Raw genomic sequence first — 24,203 nt, forward strand, 5'->3', positions numbered from 1 at the left:
TGGTGCATGTAAGTGCATTGTCCGTGTATAATGCGCTGTGCGGGGAGTCACTAAGATCCTGCGCCCGATATCCTGCATGTGTCGCTTCCCCACTCAGGTCCCTGGAGTTCACCTTCTTCTTCCTGGTGCATGTAAGTGCATTGTCCGTGTATAATGTGCTGTGCGGGGAGTCACTAAGATCGTGCGCCCGATATCCTGCATGTGTCACTTCCCCGCTCAGGTCCCCGGAGTTCACCTTCTTCTTCCTGGTGCATGTAAGTGCATTGTCCGTGTATGATGCGCTGTGCGGGGAGTCACTAAGATCCTGCGCCCGATATTCTGCATGTGTCACTTCCCCGCTCAGGTCCCCGGAGTTCACCTTCTTCTTCCCGGTGCATGTAAGTGCATTGTCCGTGTATAATGTGCTGTGCGGGGAGTCACTAAGATCCTGCGCCCGATATCCTGCATGTGTCGCTTCCCCGCTCAGGTCCCCGGAGTTCACCTTCTTCTTCCTGGTGCATGTAAGTGCATTGTCCGTGTATAATGCGATGTGCAGGGAGTCACTAAGATCCTGCGCCCGATATCCTGCATGTGTCACTTCCCCGCTCAGGTCCCCGGAGTTCACCTTCTTCTTCCTGGTGCATGTAAATGCATTGTCCGTGTATAATGCGCTGTGCGGGGAGTCTCTAAGATCATGCTTCCCAGATCCTGCATGTGTCGCTTCTCCGCTCAGGTCCCTGGAGTTCACCTTCTTCTTCCTGGTGCATGTAAGTGCATTGTCTGTGTATAATGTGCTGTGCGGGGAGTCTCTAAGATCATGCGCCCCAGATCCTGCATGTGTCGCTTCCCCGCTCAGGTCCCAGGAGTTCACCTTCTTCTTCCTGGTGCATGTAAGTGCATTGTCCGTGTATAATGCGCTGTGCGGGGAGTCTCTAAGATCATGCGCCCGATATCCTGCATGTGTCGCTTCCCCGCTCAGGTCCCCGGAGTTCACCTTCTTCTTCCTGGTGCATATAAGTGCATTGTCCATGTATAATGCACTGTACAGGTGTCATGTGGGTCGCGGGCTCACCCGTGCCTCTCGCTCCCCGCAGGCACCGCGCCAGCGTGTCTCACCTCTCCCCGCTCCGAGTCCCGGGCCTCGCTCCGTGAGCACGTGGACCTGTGCCTTAGGGCGCGCGCGGCACTTCTAAGAAATTTAAAGGGTCAGCGCGTCATTGATTGACGCTGGTCATTTCCCATGAGGCTATTTATATCTGCCTCTCCCATCTAACCCTGGCAGATCTTTGTGCCTCACAGCCTTAGAGAAAGCGCTGTGCGGGGAGTCACTAAGATCGTGCACCCGATATCCTGCATGTGTCGCTTCCCCGCTCAGGTCCCCAGAGTTCACCTTCTTCTTCCTGGTGCATGTAAGTGCATTGTCCGTGTATAATGCGCTGTGCAGGGAGTCACTAAGATTGTGCGCCCGATATCCTGCATGTGTCGCTTCCCCGCTCAGGTCCCCAGAGTTCACCTTCTTCTTCCCGGTGCATGTAAGTGCATTGTCCATGTATAATGTGCTGTGCGGGGAGTCACTAAGATCCTGCACCTGATATCCTGCATGTGTCACTTTCCCACTCAGGTCCCCGGAGTTCACCTTCTTCTTCCTGGTGCATGTAAGTGCATTGTCCGTGTATAATGTGCTGTGCGGGGAGTCACTAAGATCGTGCGTCCGATATCCTGCATGTGTCACTTTCCCACTCAGGTCCCCGGAGTTCACCTTCTTCTTCCTGGTGCATGTAAGTGCATTGTCCGTGTATAATGCGCTGTGCGGGGAGTCACTAAGATCGTGCACCCGATATCCTGCATGTGTCGCTTCCCTGCTCAGGTCCCCGGAGTTCACCTTCTTCTTCCTGGTGCATGTAAGTGCATTGTCCGTGTATAATGCGCTGTGCGGGGAGTCACTAAGATCCTGCGCCCGATATCCTGCATGTGTCGCTTCCCCGCTCAGGTCCCCGGAGTTCACCTTCTTCTTCCTGGTGCATGTAAGTGCATTGTCCGTGTATAATGCGCTGTGCGGGGAGTCACTAAGACTGTGCGCCCGATATCCTGCATGTGTCGCTTGCCTGCTCAGGTCCCCGGAGTTCACCTTCTTCTTCCTGGTGCATGTAAGTGCATTGTCGGTGTATAATGCACTGTGTGGGGGGTCACTAAGATCGTGCACCCGATATCCTGCATGTGTCGCTTCCCCGCTCAGGTCCCCAGAGTTCACCTTCTTCTTCCTGGTGCATGTAAGTGCATTGTCCGTTTATAATGCGCTGTGCGGGGAGTCACTAAGATCGTGCACCCGATATACTGCATGTGTCGCTTTCCCGCTCAGGTCCCTGGAGTTCACCTTCTTCTTCCTGGTGCATGTAAGTGCATTGTCCGTGTATAATGCGCTGTGCAGGGAGTCACTAAGATTGTGCCCCCGATATCCTGCATGTGTCACTTCCCCGCTCAGGTCCCTGGAGTTCACCTTCTTCTTCCTGGTGCATGTAAGTGCATTGTCCGTTTATAATGCACTGTGTGGGGGGTCACTAAGATCGTGCGCCCGATGTGTCGCTTCCCCGCTCAGGTCCGACAGAATTCACCATCTTTTTAGTGGCGCATGTAAGTGCTTGGGCTTGCAACACAATTTGAAAGTTATGTCCCGTGAAAGCCAGCACAGCGACGCCAAATAGGATCACTTGCAACACAATACTAGCCCAGACACCTGTTAAATACCTGTGCAAACCATGTAATCCCCCAAAAAGTCTGACAAAATTGAGCAGTGCAACCCTAAATAAATGAGCCTCACACAGTGACAGATTCCCATAGAGCCATATTCACAAACTTGACCCACTTCTTTTAGCTGAAAATTGCTGAAAATTGTTTCATCCTCATGAATCAACTTTATAACCTTGCTTTACATGCAGCCAAATTTAGCAGGAGTCAGGAGGTGTGGCCTCCTCAGGCTCAATCGAGCAGCTACTTATGTCTTTCAGCATCAGCAAATAATGTCATGTGACCAGGGTGACATCATCTGAGGTCCTTTTGCCTCTTTCCTAACATTTGCAAACTGCACCCCATGCATATATTTGATCACGTCATCACAGCAATCTTCAAGGACATATACTTCTCCCCATCCTCCACAGAGGCTGCTTTCATGTGATCAGATATAGTATTGTATTGTTATTCATGATCTGGAGGGACTAGAAACAATTGTTTGTTGGTGTGGAGGGTCTTAGTTGAATCAGTTTTTCCTCTGTCACTATGTGCACATGTTATTTGTTCAATGAAGCTTATTCACTATTATACCATGCAGCATCATATATGAAGAAGATATGTGCTGTGTGAATAGTTTTTTACACCTAATTGTAAGGAATTTCTTATTTTCTTTACTCATGGTTTTCACACAACCAGAAGAATGGTTCTAGTAGTGATCATGGTCTAGATATTGAGGTCTCCAAATTTAAGGGGTTTTCTAGCAATTCAGAAAAACACATGGGATTTGGGGTAACAGTATGGGAGAAAATGACATACTTACCCCGCACATGCTTCCAATTCCAGCATCGTTGCTTCTTAGGCCTACAGCGTTGCCGAGCACGGGCTCTGGTATTGTCACTTGTTCAGCCCGTAATCTTAGCTGTAATTTGGGCAGGTTTGGAGGAAATCTACACTTGTTTACTGCATTTCATTTTCTAACTTAAAAAAATGCACTAAATTTTATGAAAAAACTGGCACCTTTCCATAATAAAAGCCACAACGTGGAAGCAAGTCAGACATTGGGGCTCCACGGCCGCACTTTCGTTGGGTTTCCCAATTTTTTTCCGCTTTGCGCCGAATTCCGCCGGGATTTTGGCGCACGCGATCGGATTTTGCCGCATTGTCGCCGGCTTTCACGCGGCAGAAATCGGGGGGGCGTGGCCGTCGGAAAACCCGACGGATTCGGAGAAACTGCGGAATTTAAAATACTAATTGTGTCGCAAAATCAATCACTCACATGCACCGGGAATAGGTTGGTGAACTCGGGTGGACGCAGCGACACCTGGTGGACATCGGGCGCATGACCGGAAGACCCGAATCCTCGACAGAGAACGCGTCGCTGGATCGCGACAGGACCGGGTAAGTAAATGACCCCCATTATCTCTTAAGGAATTGCATGGGTTTTTGAAAATTCGAATCGAAAAGAATAGAACAGAAATGTCTGTGACCTCCATCTATAGATATAAAGGGAAGCTGACAACATAGAATAACGTGGATCTGCTCTGCATATTTGTACAATAAGTTTACAGTATCTGCACAGCGCACCCTACGACACTCGCGTCCTGACTTCTGCCCTTCCTCCCGGATGGGCGGGGGGAATGTTATTTTGAAGGGGCCAAGATCAGGAAGGAGAAACCCAATGTAAGTCACTGAGTGCTGAATTATCCTGTTATCTGTGATGTATGTGACAGATTGGTGAATTATTTACTATATGCTGACTCTGCACTTTCCCCGGGAACATCAGAGAAATATAGAAATGTCACCTTAAACTTTATCACTAGTTTCTACAGACGGACAAAGCTCTTAGACTGAAAGGAAGAAAACTCTGAGATATTCTGGGGCCTTCTCAGTAAGAGGGAAGGGTGGACAGCCTGGTCCTAGATCTTTATCTGTCCTAAAGCTCAGAAAGTTTAACCCCTGTTATGCAGGAAGAAATAATAAAACAACTAGTGGCGTCCTCTGTAGTCATAAGGTAAGAAACATTATTCATGCTATCTGCAATGTGGTTCATTATCCCTTCACATCACGTCCATCATCGTGTCTCCTTGTGTTACTGTATCACTATAGAGATTTCCATTGTGTTTTACAATAGGGGTCACTCGTTACATTGTATATCGTGATGCTATGAAGGTAACATCATAAAGGGGCTCATCGTGTGTCAGGAAGAGATGGGGCTGACGGTGAGGGACGCCCTGGTCTACGCTCTAGAGAATCTGGAGAAGACGGGATTCAAGAAGTTCCGAAAGCAGTTACACGAAACTGAGGTGAAGGAGAATTATAGGAGGATCCCAAGGGGCAAACTGGAGGACAAGGACTGGGGAGACGTGGCTGACCTTATAAGGGAACACTACAAGGATGTCTATGGGGTGGAAGTGACCCTGGCAGTGCTGGACAAGATCAATGAGAGGAAAGTGGCGGAGGAGCTTCAGGAAGACTTGCAGAAAGGTAACGGCGTCTTACAAGTACTAACGCGAAATGTCTGGTTACTATGGGAGGACTAGAATCCTTAGTAGATTTACTAAAAGGGGGATCCCCCCAACATTAAACTGATTAAATAAATAATTACATAATTTAAATGCAAAAAAATATCTTTTTTGATAAAACGTAGTAGCGGTAATGGATGTGTTCTTCTATCTGGCTCCGGGATGGATCCATCACCTGGTATCTCCATGCGCTTCTAATCTTCTGGTCAGAGAGGGGAAGGTAACAGGAGGTGACATCATTGTAACCACAGACAAAACATTCCTTTATTCATTATGTTTTAAGAATTATTGACTTATTTTTTGACAATTTAGATCATGTGACCCTTTACCTCTATTTTCAGTGGAAAGATTTATAAGACTAAACCAAGTGGAGGAATCAAGATGTTTGTCTCCTAAAGGTAATGATGAAGGACGTTGTGTCCTCATTCTCTGCTCCATCTCAGGACTAACTTTCCCAATACAGAACTGATAAGATCTTGGGGCACATTTACCAAGGGCTCTGTGCCAGTTTTCTGACGGACTTTGCACATTCTTTGATATTTGCGCCCGTTTTGTGGTGCAGCTGCACTAGTCTCCATGCGACACAAATCAGGAGGCGCTCCGGTGATCAGTTGGACCGTGTGCCAGATTTATCATGCTAAGTCTATGCACGCCCAATGTTAAAGGTGCGCCACAAAAAAGTTGGTGAACTCTGTGGGGCCAGTGCAAGGAATTCATGATTTCCGGTGCATGATCTTAGTGAATGTGTTGCACCGAGCATTATACACGGGCCTTTGTGTGTACAGGGGAGGATAAAGGTCAGGTCTCAATATTTTAGAATGAGGACAGAGGACAGAGATAGAGACATGCGCAAGGCCAGAGACAGTGAGGCGCGGGAGGCCAGAGACAGTGAGGCGCGTGAGTACAGAGATAGAGACATGTGCGAGGACAGAGACATGCCAAGATCGGTGAGCGCGGTGCTCTGCAATTTCCGTGACCTCCATAGAGATTAATGGAACGGTCATGCGCAGCCGTCTGCTCCATTAATCTCCAGGAGTGACTGAGGTACCTGGGACCCTATCGGACCCCTAGTTCTCGTGATTTGTGGGGGTCTCATCACTGAGACCCCCACCCATCAGCAAGTTAGTCCCTATCCTTTGGATATGACCTAACTTATTAGTGGGAAAACCCCTCTAAGGGCAGAAAGCCTTGTAGTCATGAAGGAGCTATAGGGTGGTGCCACTATTAGGTATGTATATGCTTATATGGATCCTGTATATATTTCAGGCAGACCGATGACCCTAAGCCTGAGTGACTCGGGGGAGATGACCTGCTCTGTCACACTAGAGACGTTTTATCCTGGATATCTCCATATTGAATGGGAGTGCAGAAGCCGTAAGTCAGCAGAGGTTTTATTATCCCAAGAACTCTACAAGGAAACTTCTGATCACACATCATTCTCCGTGTGCAGTGAAGTCAGAATTTCCCAGGATTCCCTGCGATGTCCGGAATCCACAATCCATGTCCGATGGGAACATGAATATACAAATACCAAGGGGCAGCAGACGTTCTCCATCAGTGATGAAGGTCAGAAGATGAAACCTTTGACTATGGTCTATTTTTTGTCTGGGATTTTTTTTTTAAAAAGTCCCAAAAATGCATAAAAAGTCTCAGCATATAGACCAGCAGGAGAATGGGGTCTCAAGTCATGACTCTTTGCACGGTGTTACACTAGCAGTAGTTCTATGTTTACGCCAGATTAATGAAGAGGTGGATATAGACCTGTGAGACTTTTTAGCCTCAATGTTACTACTTTGGGACTTTTTTTTAAATAACCCCTATATCTTTATATATATCCTCATGTAATGTCTCTCTGTGGCAGGTTATCTGTGGAGGCCGGTGTTGGGTGATGTACAGACCCCCCCATGTTTATTCCATGATACCCCCGCTGTGATACAGTGTCACATATCGGGATATTACCCGGACACAATCACAGTGAAATGGTTCCGGAAAAATAAGAAGGATCTTGAGACGTGTGAAGAATCCGATGATGTTTCAATTCCAAAAATCAGGTCAAGCAGAAGTCCAGACAACACGTACAGCTGCACCGCAAAACTGCTGACGACACCGACGCTGAGGAGCCACCAGGGGGCGGAATACATTTGTCAAGTGGAACATCCATCACTGGAACGGGCCATGAAGAAGAGTACAGGAGCCATGAGACTGATGGGTGAGGATCTGCGAGACGCTGATATGTAGGGAGGATCAGACAGTCTGGTGTCTGTGATGTGCATACACTGCTGTGATAGGGGCTGTAATCAATCTTTTTGCGCCCATGCCAAGTATTATGTTTTCTGGTGCGTGTGTCTCATGCAGAAATAAGGGCAAATCCATAAGACCTCAGCATTAGGCCTATAATAGCCCATAATTCTATCCCTCCAATAGGATAGATATATAGATAAAAACATATAAAGTATATGCAGTAAGACAGTATAAAATAACACATAATATCAGGGTCATATCTCACAAATGCACCAATGCACCATAGTCATATCTCACAAATGCACTATAGTCGTATCTCACAAATGCACCAATGCACCATAGTCATATCTCACAAATGCACCAATGCACCATAGTCATATCTCACCAATGCACCATAGTCGTATCTCACAAATGCACTATAGTCATATCTCACAAATGCACTATAGTCATATCTCACCAATGCACCATAGTCATATCTCACCAATGCACCATAGTCATATCTCACCAATGCACCAATGTCATATCTCCCCAATGCACCATAGTCATATCTCACCAATGCACCATAGTCATATCTCACCAATGCACCATAGTCATATCTCACCAATGCACCAATGTCATATCTCCCCAATGCACCATAGTCATATCTCACCAATGCACCATAGTCATATCTCACCAATGCACCATAGTCATATCTCACCAATGCACCATAGTCATATCTCACCAATGCACCATAGTCATATCTCACCAATGCACCAATGCATTCCTCATGTGCACAGTCATGGGGAGGAGACCGCGGGGGACGCAGCAGCCAACGCCAGTCCCAAGTGCCATTACATAGGCTCATCTTATCTTGCATACGGCTTTTCAGCAAATTAGAGACTTTTTAGGTGCAAATCAAAGTACAACTGACTTTCAAACCTGTGCCTAAAAAGTTGCAAAAAATTGAAAAAAAAATGCACAAACTCACATCACTAAACAAAAAAACACATGTTCTTATGTGTCTCAGACACAATTTTTCCAATTATCTTAATTAAGATAATTGGAAAACCACAAAAACTGTCAAAAAATTGATGCCTTTTTTATCGGACAGCTTAAAAACGGGTTCAAACGCCACGTGTGCCACCACCCTGAGGCTACATTCACACGGCCGTGTTATCGCTCAGACCAGATCCCGGGTGATCGCAGGGCCGGGTGGAGAAGTGAGCGCTCCCCACCCCTCCCCTCTCCATTGAAAGACTAGCAGCCTCAATCTGCTCAAATATAGAACATGTGCTATAGTATGTGGCGCGGCTGCACGGCACCATGACTGGGTGCCATGGACCTCAATTGGGGTTGTGAACTGGCGCAAACTGTGTAGCCACATCACGACCCCCCATTGTGGTTGTGTGAATGTGTCCTTAGATACATACAAACACACAAGGAGCAGAAATACAATGATACACGGGCCCCACGTATACAGGGAGACCTATAGCGAGAACCTTCCTTACAGAGAGATCAGGAGATACTGAGGTTTATTAAACTGATTTATTTTGCCTTTTTTAACTATTTAATTTTCTTTTCTCATCTCTGCAGCGACCCCTCATCTGGAGGCGATAGAGAAAGCCCTGGCGGGTGACATGTTGGTTCAGTTTTCGTTGCATCTTACAAAGTTTTACCCCAAAGAAATCAAGGTGAAATGGCATCGGGGGGAGGCAGAACACAGGAAAGGAGTGAAGCAGGCGACGAAACACAGCGAGACAGTCACACTACGAGAAGATTTGTTGTATGACGTCACCAGCGACTGCTGCATCCTGGGATACGGCTTCACAGATCCTCAGTATAAACTTTATGTAACCTGGGAGCACGAGTCCATGGACGGACCCGAGACCAGGGCATTGTCTGTGAGAGGTGAGAATAGAAGATTTCTCTCATTGTGTGCACCACACGGAGCATGTGCTGTAGCCTAAAAGTCTGTTACACTAACTCCTCCTCCCCCTGCTCCCCCAGCGCTGCCTCCTCCCTCTACCTGATGTCATTTCACAGTGGGAGGGGCAAAGTGCTCCTGAATGGGAAGCTGCAGCACCAGGGGCTCTGGTAACACCCCCAAAGCCCTCCTGACTCATTAGCATAATTATGAAAGTTGATTTTAGAAGGGATGAGGCCATAGATATTAAATACAAGAAGATTACCACAGTCACAGCACCTGGACCTATGAGTAATGTCCCTGGTTTTTCAAGGTATATTTTCTTTAAGGTTCATGTCTTGGTGATGGGTACCAGTATTATATGGATGATTATATAGGCGGCTTGGTATAGTGACACGATCCTTGTACATGGGGGTTGTGGTCGTGCAGTTGAGCTGTAACATTTACATCTTTCCCTCCTGAAGAAACAAACCGCTTTGTGCTACATTTCTGAGTGTATTCCCCTTAGATCCATCTGCTGGGGCTGTCCGTCTATCCATCCTCTACCTCCACATACAATCTCATTGTGGATTGTGAATACAGAAACCAGAGAGACAATATGAGTCCTGAGATACAGAATATCTATAAAGATGATAAAACCTCTCATACAATACATCACATTCTATATAGAGAGGAATAGATTTTGGGTATCGGGTGTAACCGCTGTTTCTCCTCGCAGATCTGCCCTGGATCCCACGTCTGGATGAAATATTGGTCTTCAGATTGGAAGACAAAGTAAGGACCAGAATATTTTGCTGTATCAGAGGATATTTCCCCCATTCCCTGACAGTTTCTTGGTATAAGAAGCAGGAGGGTCTTGTGTCCGCGCTGCAGGACTTGGAGGACGCGGCTGCAGAGGTTGAACCTCACAACAGAAAAAACAAGACGTTTGGCTGCACAGCAGTATTGTACTTTACTCCTGATGTGAACAAGGACCAAGGGATGGAACTGATCTGTAGGGTGGAGCACCCGAGCCTGGAGCACCCCATAGAGAGAAGCACCGGACCCGTACACATACTACACCCTGGGGAAGAGGAAACACGTTAAGGGTGCAAATACAGGCCGGTGCGCAGGGTGGAGCTGGGACCGTGCTCTATTTTTCAGTGGGATGTGAGTTTATGGCGGAAGGGGTTAATGAATTGGCGCATGGACTGAAAGATTTAGAAATCCCTAGACCTGCTTTTAGCTGCGCCAAAACATGCGCCAAAAACGTGTCCTAAAATTAGAAGCAGCAGAAACGACTGGAGTCACATGTGGTGCCAAAAATTTGCACCAGAAAATAGAACAAGTCGAGAGAGTCGGAAAACACCAATATTGTGGCACTGATACTTCATAAATTCAGGTGCAAGAGAGAAAAACCACCCCCATAATAACTGCCCCCGGGGCGCACTCATCATCTGTGGGAACAACAAGCATCAGCTGCTACACAACATGAGCGGCACGCTACGAGTTTTACAACTTTTTGTGAATATAAGGACAATTGATTGTATATCTTGGGATTTTATTTCCTCTTATAAATCTCCTCATAGAAATGTGATCGATAATCAAAAGTTACCGGTACAGGTAGAACACTTGACTTACATACGACCCCTAGTTACAGACGGACCTCTGGATATTGGTAAGTTACTGTACTTTAGTCCTAGGCTACAATAATCAGCTATAACAGTTATCACAGGTGTCTGTAATTAAGATTTATGGTTAATCCTGATTCTTATGACAATCCAACATTTTTAGAATCCAATTGTCACAGAGACCAAAAAAAATTTGTCTGTGGTTACAAGTATAAAGTATACACTTCCGACTTACATACAAACTCAACTTAAGAACAAACCTCCAAACCTGGGGACTGCCTGTATATCAATTTTCACACTATGTCACAATGATGATATGTTTTCTACATTGTTTTTTCAGTTGTTATTGTGTGAGTGCGAGGCGGCTGCACCGGTTTTATCTTTTTTCACTAGAGAATAAATACAATGTTTTATTGTTCAATATTTGTCATTAATTTGGCACAATAACAAAGTGCAGCGAGAATAGATACAATCACATATTTCTATCTGCAGGAGACACCATGGTCATTTCTGAGCTCCCTAGTGTCTGTGTCTGAAGGGGCCTATGCACTATGACCGGGGGTAATAGACCTCTACGGGGGCCGTGATCTGGCTGTATTTCCAGATCATGGTTGTGTGCATGGATAATAGACTATTGCATATCTGTGACTGTACGTGTGCGCTCCTGGGATGTTTATATATGTGACAGTGTTTAGCTTCTCCATATGGTGACTTCTTCCTGTAGTTACATATTTATGGCTGGACCTTCCCCCGCACACAGATACATGGCGGCGGCGGTGCTATATATAGGTATTGGAATGGCTGCAGCCCCCGTGTCCTCCTGCAGGTCCTAAATATATACGAGCGCCTTGTGTCCTTCCATTCTTGTGCTCCTCTGGTTACAGACCCAGCAATGTGTAGCAGACACTGCACTTTCTCCACATGTATCCGACATCTTACACAGACCTAGAACCCGCAGCTGCGATATTTACTGCACTGCTGGTCTACTACATGTCCTCCGGGTGTTACAGGGGGTTTCCATTCTACTTGTGTTGATGACCCAGCACTGTGGGGGCAGACCCCGGCCGATCAGCTGCTCAGTGCTGACCCCGGACGCAGTCTAAAAACACAACAAGCGGCAGAATAATAAGTGGCAAAGAAGTAAGAAAAAAATTCTGAAAATATAGAGAATCACACAAAATACAAGGGGGGGGGGGGAGGGGTTATAAGCCGCTGCTCTTGGTCATCAGATACAATGGATTTCCAAAGGGCAAATATCACTACAAGCAGTCCCCGGGTTACATACAGGAGAGGTTCTGCAGGTTTGTTCTTAAGTTGAATTTGTATGTAAGTCAGAACTGTATATTTTATAATTGTAACTCCAGACAAATTTTTTTGGTCTCTTTTATAACTGGATTTTAAAAATGTTGGGTTGTCATAAGAACCAGGAGTAACAATGAAGCTTCATTACAGACACCTGTGATACCTGTTACAGCTGATTATTGTAGTCTAAGGCTAAAGTACAATAACTTACCAATATCCAGAGGTCTGTTTGTAACTAGGGGTCGTCTGTAAGTCGGGTGTTCTTAAGTAGGGGACCACCTGTATTGCGATGACCGATTGCCCCAAGAAATGTTAAAAATGAAGCAACAGGGAATAGGGGAGGAGAGAATTGTGTTTTTCCTGTTTTACTTTTAAAGGAATTAAATTATGAGTCCCCTCGGGTATTTTATATTATTTCTAGAATTACTAATTTTATGTTAAATAAACATTTTACGAATAAATTATATCTTGAGACGATGAGCAGAGTCTTTGCATGAAAACAGTTACATTTAGAGGCTGCAGGGGAAGAGTCAGTCAACTCTATGGGGGTCATATACTAAGGGCCCGATTCGCGTTTTCCCGACATGTTACCCGAATATTTCCGATTTGCGCCGATTGTACCTGAATTGCCCCGGGTTTTTGGCGCACGCGATCGAATTGTGGCGCATCGGCGGCGGCATGCGCGCGACGGAAATCGGGGGGCGTGGCCGAACGAAAACCTGACGTATTCGGAAAAACCGCCGCATTTTTAAAAAAAATTGTGTCGCGAAAATTTCACTCACCTTCATCCTGGATAGGCCGGTGTATTTCGAGGCATTCTAGCGGACTTCAGCGCAGCAGCGCCACCTGGTGGACGGCGGAGGAACTGCTTTGATGAATCCCGGCCGGACGCGAATCCAGCGCAGAGAACGCGCCGCTGGATCGCGAACGGACCGGGTAAGTAAATCTGCCCCAATCTCTATAGCACCTAGAAACCTGCTCCTCGTGTCATATTAAAGATTTTTTGCTGTGTTTTTTGGTGTTATTTCCATGCACTATTATCATTTATTTTTTCAGCCACTTTCACTTTATACAACATGTTTGCACTTTCAGTGCGAATTCAAATGGTTTTTGGTGTAAATTTTTTCACACGCCATAGGGTGAGCATTTATTGCGTTACAGGATTTTAGGAATCTAACATGTCATCATGCAAAGGTTTTTACAGCATTATTTATGGCCTCCTCTTGTTTTTTTACATCCCATTTTACACTCATCTCATGACCCTTTTCATCCAAAGTTTGAATTCCCCTGCATTTACAGCATATAAATATATATATAAATCTCTTTCACATGGTTTATGCGTTTTATTCACAATAGTTTTATGCATTCTGATTGGTTCCTCCGTATTTTTATATTTGTTATTGCAGTGTTTTGGTATATATACAGTTTAACTATTTGAATTAAGCAGTCTACAACCAAGGAAGGGAAGGGATTGGACGAGGAAGGGATTTAGGGGAAACAATTCTATATAACAGAACCATCAATGTTATTCAGGTGTAAAAAAGCATCTATACCTTCTTGAAGCTCTCTGCTGTCCCTGCTGTGACCAGCGCCTGAGCTCTCTGCTGTCCCTGCTGTGACCAGCGCCTGAGCTCTCTGCTGTCCCTGCTGTGACCAGCGCCTGAGCTCTCTGCTGTCCCTGCTGTGACCAGCGCCTGAGCTCTCTGCTGTCCCTGCTGTGAACAGCGCCTGAGCTCTCTGCTGTCCCTGCTGTGACCTGCACCTGAGCTCTCTGCTGTCCCTGCTGTGACCAGCGCCTGAGCTCTCTGCTGTCCCTGCTGTGACCAGCGCCTGAGCTCTCTGCTATCCCTGCTGTGACCAGCGCCTGAGCTCTCTGCTGTCCCTGCTGTGACCAGCGCCTGAGCTCTCTGCTGTCCCTGCTGTGACCAGCGCCTGAGCTCTCTGCTGTCCCTGCTGTGACCAGTGCCTGAGCTCTCTGCTGTCCCTGCTGTGACCAGCGCCTGAGCTCTCTGCTGTCCCTGCTGTGACCAGCGCCTGAGCTCTCTGCTGTCCCTGCTGTGAACAGCGCCTGAGCTCTCTGCTGTCCCTGCTGTGACCTGCGCCTGAGCTCTCTGCTGTCCCTGCTGTGACCAGCGCCTGAGCTCTCTGCTGTCCCTGCTGTGACCAGCGCCTGAGCTCTCTGCTGTTCCTGCTGTGACCAGCGCCTGAGCTCTCTGCTGTCCCTGCTGTGACCTGCACCTGAGCTCTCTGCTGTCCCTGCTGTGACCAGCGCCTGAGCTCTCTGCTGTCCCTGCTGTGACCAGCGCCTGAGCTCTCTGCTGTCCCTGCTGTGACCAGCGCCTGAGCTCTCTGCTGTCCCTGCTGTGACCAGCGCCTGAGCTCTCTGCTGTCCCTGCTGTGACCAGCTCCTGAGCTCTCTGCTGTCCCTGCTGTGACCAGCGCCTGAGCTCTCTGCTGTCCCTGCTGTGACCTGCGCCTGAGCTCTCTGCTGTCCCTGCTGTGACCAGCGCCTGAGCTCTCTGCTGTCCCTGCTGTGACCAGCGCCTGAGCTCTCTGCTGTCCCTGCTGTGACCAGCGCCTGAGCTCTCTGCTGTCCCTGCTGTGACCAGCGCCTGAGCTCTCTGCTGTCCCTGCTGTGACCAGCGCCTGAGCTCTCTGCTGTCCCTGCTGTGACCAGCACCTGAGCTCTCTACTGTCCCTGCTGTGACCAGCGCCTGAGCTCTCTGCTGTCCCTGCTGTGACCAGCACCTGAGCTTTCTGCTGTCCCTGCTTTGACCAGCACCTGAGCTCTCTGCTGTCCCTGCTGTGACCAGCGCCTGAGCTTTCTGCTGTCCTGCTGTGACCAGCACCTGAGCTCTCTGCTGTCCCTGCTGTGACCAGCGCCTGAGCTCTCTGCTGTCCCTGCTGTGGCCAGCGCCTGAGCTCTCTGCTGTCCCTGCTGTGACCAGCACCTGAGCTCTCTACTGTCCCTGCTGTGACCAGCGCCTGAGCTCTCTGCTGTCCCTGCTGTGACCAGCACCTGAGCTTTCTGCTGTCCCTGCTTTGACCAGCACCTGAGCTCTCTGCTGTCCCTGCTGTGACCAGCGCCTGAGCTCTCTGCTGTCCCTGCTGTGACCAGCGCCTGAGCTCTCTGCTGTCCCTGCTGTGACCAGCGCCTGAGCTCTCTGCTGTCCCTGCTGTGACCAGCACCTGAGCTCTCTACTGTCCCTGCTGTGACCAGCGCCTGAGCTCTCTGCTGTCCCTGCTGTGACCAGCACCTGAGCTTTCTGCTGTCCCTACTTTGACCAGCACCTGAGCTCTCTGCTGTCCCTGCTGTGACCAGCGCCTGAGCTTTCTGCTGTCCTGCTGTGACCAGCGCCTGAGCTCTCTGCTATCCCTGCTGTGACCAGCGCCTGAGCTCTCTGCTGTCCCTGCTGTGACCAGCGCCTGAGCTCTCTGCTGTCCCTGCTGTGACCAGCGCCTGAGCTCTCTGCTGTCCCTGCTGTGACCAGCGCCTGAGCTCTCTGCTGTTTCTGCTGTGACCAGCGCCTGAGCTCTCTGCTGTCCCTGCTATGACCAGCACCTGAGCTCTCTACTGTCCCTGCTGTGACCAGCGCCTGAGCTCTCTGCTGTCCCTGCTGTGACCAGCACCTGAGCTTTCTGCTGTCCCTGCTTTGACCAGCACCTGAGCTCTCTGCTGTCCCTGCTGTGACCAGCGCCTGAGCTTTCTGCTGTCCTGCTGTGACCAGCACCTGAGCTCTCTGCTGTCCCTGCTGTGACCAGCGCCTGAGCTCTCTGCTGTCCCTGCTGTGACCAGCGCCTGAGCTCTCTGCTGTCCCTGCTGTGACCAGCACCTGAGCTCTCTACTGTCCCTGCTGTGACCAGCGCCTGAGCTCTCTGCTGTCCCTGCTGTGACCAGCACCTGAGCTTTCTGCTGTCCCTGCTTTGACCAGCACCTGAGCTCTCTGCTGTCCCTGCTGTGACCAGCGCCTGAGCTCTCTGCTGTCCCTGCTGTGACCAGCGCCTGAGCTCTCTGCTGTCCCTGCTGTGACCAGCGCCTGAGCTCTCTGCTGTCCCTGCTGTGACCAGCACCTGAGCTCTCTACTGTCCCTGCTGTGACCAGCGCCTGAGCTCTCTGCTGTCCCTGCTGTGACCAGCACCTGAGCTCTCTACTGTCCCTGCTGTGACCAGCGCCTGAGCTCTCTGCTGTCCCTGCTTTGACCAGCACCTGAGCTTTCTGCTGTCCCTGCTTTGACCAGCACCTGAGCTCTCTGCTGTCCCTGCTGTGACCAGCGCCTGAGCTTTCTGCTGTCCTGCTGTGACCAGCACCTGAGCTCTCTGCTGTCCCTGCTGTGACCAGCGCCTGAGCTCTCTGCTATCCCTGCTGTGACCAGCGCCTGAGCTCTCTGCTGTCCCTGCTGTGACCAGCACCTGAGCTCTCTGCTGTCCTGCTGTGACCAGCACCTGAGCTTTCTGCTGTCCCTGCTGTGACCAGCGCCTGAGCTCTCTGCTGTCCCTGCTGTGACCAGCGCCTGAGCTCTCTGCTGTCCCTGCTCTCTCTGCTGTCCCTGCTGTGACCAGCGCCTGAGCTCTCTGCTGTCCCAGCTGTGACCAGCGCCTGAGCTCTCTGCTGTCCCTGCTGTGACCAGCGCCTGAGCTCTCTGCTGTCCCTGCTGTGACCAGCGCCTGAGCTCTCTGCTGTCCCTGCTGTGACCAGCGCCTGAGCTCTCTGCTGTCCCTGCTGTGACCAGCGCCTGAGATCTCTACTGTCCCTGCTGTGACCAGCGCCTGAGCTCTCTGCTGTCCCTGCTGTGACCAGCACCTGAGCTTTCTGCTGTCCCTGCTTTGACCAGCACCTGAGCTCTCTGCTGTCCCTGCTGTGACCAGCGCCTGAGCTTTCTGCTGTCCTGCTGTGACCAGCACCTGAGCTCTCTGCTGTCCCTGCTGTGACCAGAACCTGAGCTCTCTACTGTCCCTGCTGTGACCAGCGCCTGAGCTCTCTGCTGTCCCTGCTGTGACCAGCGCCTGAGCTCTCTGCTGTCCCTGCTGTGACCAGCGCCTGAGCTCTCTGCTGTCCTGCTGTGACCAGCGCCTGAGCTTTCTGCTGTCCCTGCTGTGACCAGCGCCTGAGCTCTCTGCTGGCCCTGCTGTGACCAGCGCCTGAGCCCTCTGTTGTCCCTGCTGTGACCAGCGCCTGAGCTCTCTGCTGTCCCTGCTGTGACCAGCACCTGAGCTCTCTGCTGTCCCTGCTCTCTCTGCTATCCCTGCTGTGACCAGCGCCTGAGCTCTCTGCTGTCCCTGCTGTGACCAGCGCCTGAGCTCTCTGCTGTCCCTGCTGTGACCAGCGCCTGAGCTCTCTGCTGTCCCTGCTGTGACCTGCACCTGAGCTCTCTGCTGTCCCTGCTGTGACCAGCGCCTGAGCTCTCTACTGTCCCTGCTGTGACCAGCGCCTGACCTCTCTGCTGTCCCTGCTGTGACCAGCACCTGAGCTCTCTACTGTCCCTGCTGTGACCAGCGCCTGAGCTCTCTGCTGTCCCTGCTGCGACCAGCACCTGAGCTTTCTGCTGTCCCTGCTTTGACCAGCACCTGAGCTCTCTGCTGTCCCTGCTGTGACCAGCGCCTGAGCTTTCTGCCGTCCTGCTGTGACCAGCACCTGAGCTCTCTGCTGTCCCTGCTGTGACCAGCGCCTGAGCTCTCTGCTGTCCCTGCTGTGACCAGCGCCTGAGCTCTCTGCTGTCCCTGCTGTGACCAGCACCTGAGCTCTCTACTGTCCCTGCTGTGACCAGCGCCTGAGCTCTCTGCTGTCCCTGCTGTGACCAGCACCTGAGCTTTCTGCTGTCCCTGCTTTGACCAGCACCTGAGCTCTCTGCTGTCCCAGCTGTGACCAGCGCCTGAGCTCTCTGCTGTCCCTGCTGTGACCAGCGCCTGAGCTCTCTGCTGTCCCTGCTGTGACCAGCGCCTGAGCTCTCTGCTGTCCCTGCTGTGACCAGCACCTGAGCTCTCTACTGTCCCTGCTGTGACCAGCGCCTGAGCTCTCTGCTGTCCCTGCTGTGACCAGCACCTGAGCTTTCTGCTGTCCCTACTTTGACCAGCACCTGAGCTCTCTGCTGTCCCTGCTGTGACCAGCGCCTGAGCTTTCTGCTGTCCTGCTGTGACCAGCGCCTGAGCTCTCTGCTATCCCTGCTGTGACCAGCGCCTGAGCTCTCTGCTGTCCCTGCTGTGACCAGCGCCTGAGCTCTCTGCTGTCCCTGCTGTGAACAGCGCCTGAGCTCTCTGCTGTCCCTGCTGTGACCAGCGCCTGAGCTCTCTGCTGTCCCTGCTGTGACCAGCGCCTGAGCTCTCTGCTGTCCCTGCTGTGACCAGCACCTGAGCTCTCTACTGTCCCTGCTGTGACCAGCGCCTGAGCTCTCTGCTGTCCCTGCTTTGACCAGCACCTGAGCTCTCTGCTGTCCCTGCTGTGACCAGCGCCTGAGCTTTCTGCTGTCCCTGCTTTGACCAGCACCTGAGCTCTCTGCTGTCCCTGCTGTGACCAGCGCCTGAGCTTTCTGCCGTCCTGCTGTGACCAGCACCTGAGCTCTCTGCTGTCCCTGCTGTGACCAGCGCCTGAGCTCTCTGCTGTCCCTGCTGTGACCAGCGCCTGAGCTCTCTGCTGTCCCTGCTGTGACCAGCACCTGAGCTCTCTACTGTCCCTGCTGTGACCAGCGCCTGAGCTCTCTGCTGTCCCTGCTGTGACCAGCACCTGAGCTTTCTGCTGTCCCTGCTTTGACCAGCACCTGAGCTCTCTGCTGTCCCAGCTGTGACCAGCGCCTGAGCTCTCTGCTGTCCCTGCTGTGACCAGCGCCTGAGCTCTCTGCTGTCCCTGCTGTGACCAGCGCCTGAGCTCTCTGCTGTCCCTGCTGTGACCAGCACCTGAGCTCTCTACTGTCCCTGCTGTGACCAGCGCCTGAGCTCTCTGCTGTCCCTGCTGTGACCAGCACCTGAGCTTTCTGCTGTCCCTACTTTGACCAGCACCTGAGCTCTCTGCTGTCCCTGCTGTGACCAGCGCCTGAGCTTTCTGCTGTCCTGCTGTGACCAGCGCCTGAGCTCTCTGCTGTCCCTGCTGTGACCAGCGCCTGAGCTCTCTGCTGTCCCTGCTGTGACCAGCGCCTGAGCTCTCTGCTGTCCCTGCTGTGACCAGCGCCTGAGATCTCTACTGTCCCTGCTGTGACCAGCGCCTGAGCTCTCTGCTGTCCCTGCTGTGACCAGCGCCTGAGCTCTCTGCTGTCCCTGCTGTGAACAGCGCCTGAGCTCTCTGCTGTCCCTGCTGTGACCAGCGCCTGAGCTCTCTGCTGTCCCTGCTGTGACCAGCGCCTGAGCTCTCTGCTGTCCCTGCTGTGACCAGCACCTGAGCTCTCTACTGTCCCTGCTGTGACCAGCGCCTGAGCTCTCTGCTGTCCCTGCTGTGACCAGCGCCTGAGCTCTCTGCTGTCCCTGCTCTCTCTGCTGTCCCTGCTGTGACCAGCGCCTGAGCTCTCTGCTGTCCCAGCTGTGACCAGCGCCTGAGCTCTCTGCTGTCCCTGCTGTGACCAGCGCCTGAGCTCTCTGCTGTCCCTGCTGTGACCAGCGCCTGAGCTCTCTGCTGTCCCTGCTATGACCAGCACCTGAGCTCTCTACTGTCCCTGCTGTGACCAGCGCCTGAGCTCTCTGCTGTCCCTGCTGTGACCAGCACCTGAGCTTTCTGCTGTCCCTGCTTTGACCAGCACCTGAGCTCTCTGCTGTCCCTGCTGTGACCAGCGCCTGAGCTTTCTGCTGTCCTGCTGTGACCAGCACCTGAGCTCTCTGCTGTCCCTGCTGTGACCAGCGCCTGAGCTCTCTGCTGTCCCTGCTGTGACCAGCGCCTGAGCTCTCTGCTGTCCCTGCTGTGACCAGCACCTGAGCTCTCTACTGTCCCTGCTGTGACCAGCGCCTGAGCTCTCTGCTGTCCCTGCTGTGACCAGCACCTGAGCTTTCTGCTGTCCCTGCTTTGACCAGCACCTGAGCTCTCTGCTGTCCCTGCTGTGACCAGCGCCTGAGCTCTCTGCTGTCCCTGCTGTGACCAGCGCCTGAGCTCTCTGCTGTCCCTGCTGTGACCAGCGCCTGAGCTCTCTGCTGTCCCTGCTGTGACCAGCACCTGAGCTCTCTACTGTCCCTGCTGTGACCAGCGCCTGAGCTCTCTGCTGTCCCTGCTGTGACCAGCACCTGAGCTCTCTACTGTCCCTGCTGTGACCAGCGCCTGAGCTCTCTGCTGTCCCTGCTTTGACCAGCACCTGAGCTTTCTGCTGTCCCTGCTTTGACCAGCACCTGAGCTCTCTGCTGTCCCTGCTGTGACCAGCGCCTGAGCTTTCTGCTGTCCTGCTGTGACCAGCACCTGAGCTCTCTGCTGTCCCTGCTGTGACCAGCGCCTGAGCTCTCTGCTATCCCTGCTGTGACCAGCGCCTGAGCTCTCTGCTGTCCCTGCTGTGACCAGCACCTGAGCTCTCTGCTGTCCTGCTGTGACCAGCACCTGAGCTTTCTGCTGTCCCTGCTGTGACCAGCGCCTGAGCTCTCTGCTGTCCCTGCTGTGACCAGCGCCTGAGCTCTCTGCTGTCCCTGCTCTCTCTGCTGTCCCTGCTGTGACCAGCGCCTGAGCTCTCTGCTGTCCCAGCTGTGACCAGCGCCTGAGCTCTCTGCTGTCCCTGCTGTGACCAGCGCCTGAGCTCTCTGCTGTCCCTGCTGTGACCAGCGCCTGAGCTCTCTGCTGTCCCTGCTGTGACCAGCGCCTGAGCTCTCTGCTGTCCCTGCTGTGACCAGCGCCTGAGATCTCTACTGTCCCTGCTGTGACCAGCGCCTGAGCTCTCTGCTGTCCCTGCTGTGACCAGCACCTGAGCTTTCTGCTGTCCCTGCTTTGACCAGCACCTGAGCTCTCTGCTGTCCCTGCTGTGACCAGCGCCTGAGCTTTCTGCTGTCCTGCTGTGACCAGCACCTGAGCTCTCTGCTGTCCCTGCTGTGACCAGAACCTGAGCTCTCTACTGTCCCTGCTGTGACCAGCGCCTGAGCTCTCTGCTGTCCCTGCTGTGACCAGCGCCTGAGCTCTCTGCTGTCCCTGCTGTGACCAGCGCCTGAGCTCTCTGCTGTCCTGCTGTGACCAGCGCCTGAGCTTTCTGCTGTCCCTGCTGTGACCAGCGCCTGAGCTCTCTGCTGGCCCTGCTGTGACCAGCGCCTGAGCCCTCTGTTGTCCCTGCTGTGACCAGCGCCTGAGCTCTCTGCTGTCCCTGCTGTGACCAGCACCTGAGCTCTCTGCTGTCCCTGCTCTCTCTGCTATCCCTGCTGTGACCAGCGCCTGAGCTCTCTGCTGTCCCTGCTGTGACCAGCGCCTGAGCTCTCTGCTGTCCCTGCTGTGACCAGCGCCTGAGCTCTCTGCTGTCCCTGCTGTGACCTGCACCTGAGCTCTCTGCTGTCCCTGCTGTGACCAGCGCCTGAGCTCTCTACTGTCCCTGCTGTGACCAGCGCCTGACCTCTCTGCTGTCCCTGCTGTGACCAGCACCTGAGCTCTCTACTGTCCCTGCTGTGACCAGCGCCTGAGCTCTCTGCTGTCCCTGCTGCGACCAGCACCTGAGCTTTCTGCTGTCCCTGCTTTGACCAGCACCTGAGCTCTCTGCTGTCCCTGCTGTGACCAGCGCCTGAGCTTTCTGCCGTCCTGCTGTGACCAGCACCTGAGCTCTCTGCTGTCCCTGCTGTGACCAGCGCCTGAGCTCTCTGCTGTCCCTGCTGTGACCAGCGCCTGAGCTCTCTGCTGTCCCTGCTGTGACCAGCACCTGAGCTCTCTACTGTCCCTGCTGTGACCAGCGCCTGAGCTCTCTGCTGTCCCTGCTGTGACCAGCACCTGAGCTTTCTGCTGTCCCTGCTTTGACCAGCACCTGAGCTCTCTGCTGTCCCAGCTGTGACCAGCGCCTGAGCTCTCTGCTGTCCCTGCTGTGACCAGCGCCTGAGCTCTCTGCTGTCCCTGCTGTGACCAGCGCCTGAGCTCTCTGCTGTCCCTGCTGTGACCAGCACCTGAGCTCTCTACTGTCCCTGCTGTGACCAGCGCCTGAGCTCTCTGCTGTCCCTGCTGTGACCAGCACCTGAGCTTTCTGCTGTCCCTACTTTGACCAGCACCTGAGCTCTCTGCTGTCCCTGCTGTGACCAGCGCCTGAGCTTTCTGCTGTCCTGCTGTGACCAGCGCCTGAGCTCTCTGCTATCCCTGCTGTGACCAGCGCCTGAGCTCTCTGCTGTCCCTGCTGTGACCAGCGCCTGAGCTCTCTGCTGTCCCTGCTGTGAACAGCGCCTGAGCTCTCTGCTGTCCCTGCTGTGACCAGCGCCTGAGCTCTCTGCTGTCCCTGCTGTGACCAGCGCCTGAGCTCTCTGCTGTCCCTGCTGTGACCAGCACCTGAGCTCTCTACTGTCCCTGCTGTGACCAGCGCCTGAGCTCTCTGCTGTCCCTGCTTTGACCAGCACCTGAGCTCTCTGCTGTCCCTGCTGTGACCAGCGCCTGAGCTTTCTGCTGTCCCTGCTTTGACCAGCACCTGAGCTCTCTGCTGTCCCTGCTGTGACCAGCGCCTGAGCTTTCTGCCGTCCTGCTGTGACCAGCACCTGAGCTCTCTGCTGTCCCTGCTGTGACCAGCGCCTGAGCTCTCTGCTGTCCCTGCTGTGACCAGCGCCTGAGCTCTCTGCTGTCCCTGCTGTGACCAGCACCTGAGCTCTCTACTGTCCCTGCTGTGACCAGCGCCTGAGCTCTCTGCTGTCCCTGCTGTGACCAGCACCTGAGCTTTCTGCTGTCCCTGCTTTGACCAGCACCTGAGCTCTCTGCTGTCCCAGCTGTGACCAGCGCCTGAGCTCTCTGCTGTCCCTGCTGTGACCAGCGCCTGAGCTCTCTGCTGTCCCTGCTGTGACCAGCGCCTGAGCTCTCTGCTGTCCCTGCTGTGACCAGCACCTGAGCTCTCTACTGTCCCTGCTGTGACCAGCGCCTGAGCTCTCTGCTGTCCCTGCTGTGACCAGCACCTGAGCTTTCTGCTGTCCCTACTTTGACCAGCACCTGAGCTCTCTGCTGTCCCTGCTGTGACCAGCGCCTGAGCTTTCTGCTGTCCTGCTGTGACCAGCGCCTGAGCTCTCTGCTGTCCCTGCTGTGACCAGCGCCTGAGCTCTCTGCTGTCCCTGCTGTGACCAGCGCCTGAGCTCTCTGCTGTCCCTGCTGTGACCAGCGCCTGAGATCTCTACTGTCCCTGCTGTGACCAGCGCCTGAGCTCTCTGCTGTCCCTGCTGTGACCAGCGCCTGAGCTCTCTGCTGTCCCTGCTGTGAACAGCGCCTGAGCTCTCTGCTGTCCCTGCTGTGACCAGCGCCTGAGCTCTCTGCTGTCCCTGCTGTGACCAGCGCCTGAGCTCTCTGCTGTCCCTGCTGTGACCAGCACCTGAGCTCTCTACTGTCCCTGCTGTGACCAGCGCCTGAGCTCTCTGCTGTCCCTGCTGTGACCAGCGCCTGAGCTCTCTGCTGTCCCTGCTCTCTCTGCTGTCCCTGCTGTGACCAGCGCCTGAGCTCTCTGCTGTCCCAGCTGTGACCAGCGCCTGAGCTCTCTGCTGTCCCTGCTGTGACCAGCGCCTGAGCTCTCTGCTGTCCCTGCTGTGACCAGCGCCTGAGCTCTCTGCTGTCCCTGCTATGACCAGCACCTGAGCTCTCTACTGTCCCTGCTGTGACCAGCGCCTGAGCTCTCTGCTGTCCCTGCTGTGACCAGCACCTGAGCTTTCTGCTGTCCCTGCTTTGACCAGCACCTGAGCTCTCTGCTGTCCCTGCTGTGACCAGCGCCTGAGCTTTCTGCTGTCCTGCTGTGACCAGCACCTGAGCTCTCTGCTGTCCCTGCTGTGACCAGCGCCTGAGCTCTCTGCTGTCCCTGCTGTGACCAGCGCCTGAGC

At 52.9% G+C, this 24,203-nt stretch overlaps 1 protein-coding gene across 1 annotated transcript in view; it reads left to right on the forward strand.

Moving 5' to 3' along the window:
* Positions 1-11,403, forward strand: part of LOC140075746 (uncharacterized) — a 52,773-nt gene extending 41,370 nt beyond the window's left edge. The window contains exons 15-21 of the mRNA XM_072122023.1: positions 4,646-4,717; positions 4,868-5,190; positions 5,570-5,626; positions 6,495-6,794; positions 7,090-7,437; positions 9,042-9,356; positions 10,091-11,403. Of these exons, the coding sequence (XP_071978124.1) occupies positions 4,646-4,717; positions 4,868-5,190; positions 5,570-5,626; positions 6,495-6,794; positions 7,090-7,437; positions 9,042-9,356; positions 10,091-10,458 (1,783 nt within the window). The 3' untranslated portion in view covers positions 10,459-11,403. The remainder of the gene's footprint in view (positions 1-4,645; positions 4,718-4,867; positions 5,191-5,569; positions 5,627-6,494; positions 6,795-7,089; positions 7,438-9,041; positions 9,357-10,090) is intronic.
* Positions 11,404-24,203: the final 12,800 nt, after the last annotated feature.

Source organism: Engystomops pustulosus, chromosome 8 (assembly GCF_040894005.1).
Source record: "Engystomops pustulosus chromosome 8, aEngPut4.maternal, whole genome shotgun sequence".
NCBI classification, from domain to species: Eukaryota; Metazoa; Chordata; class Amphibia; order Anura; family Leptodactylidae; genus Engystomops; species Engystomops pustulosus.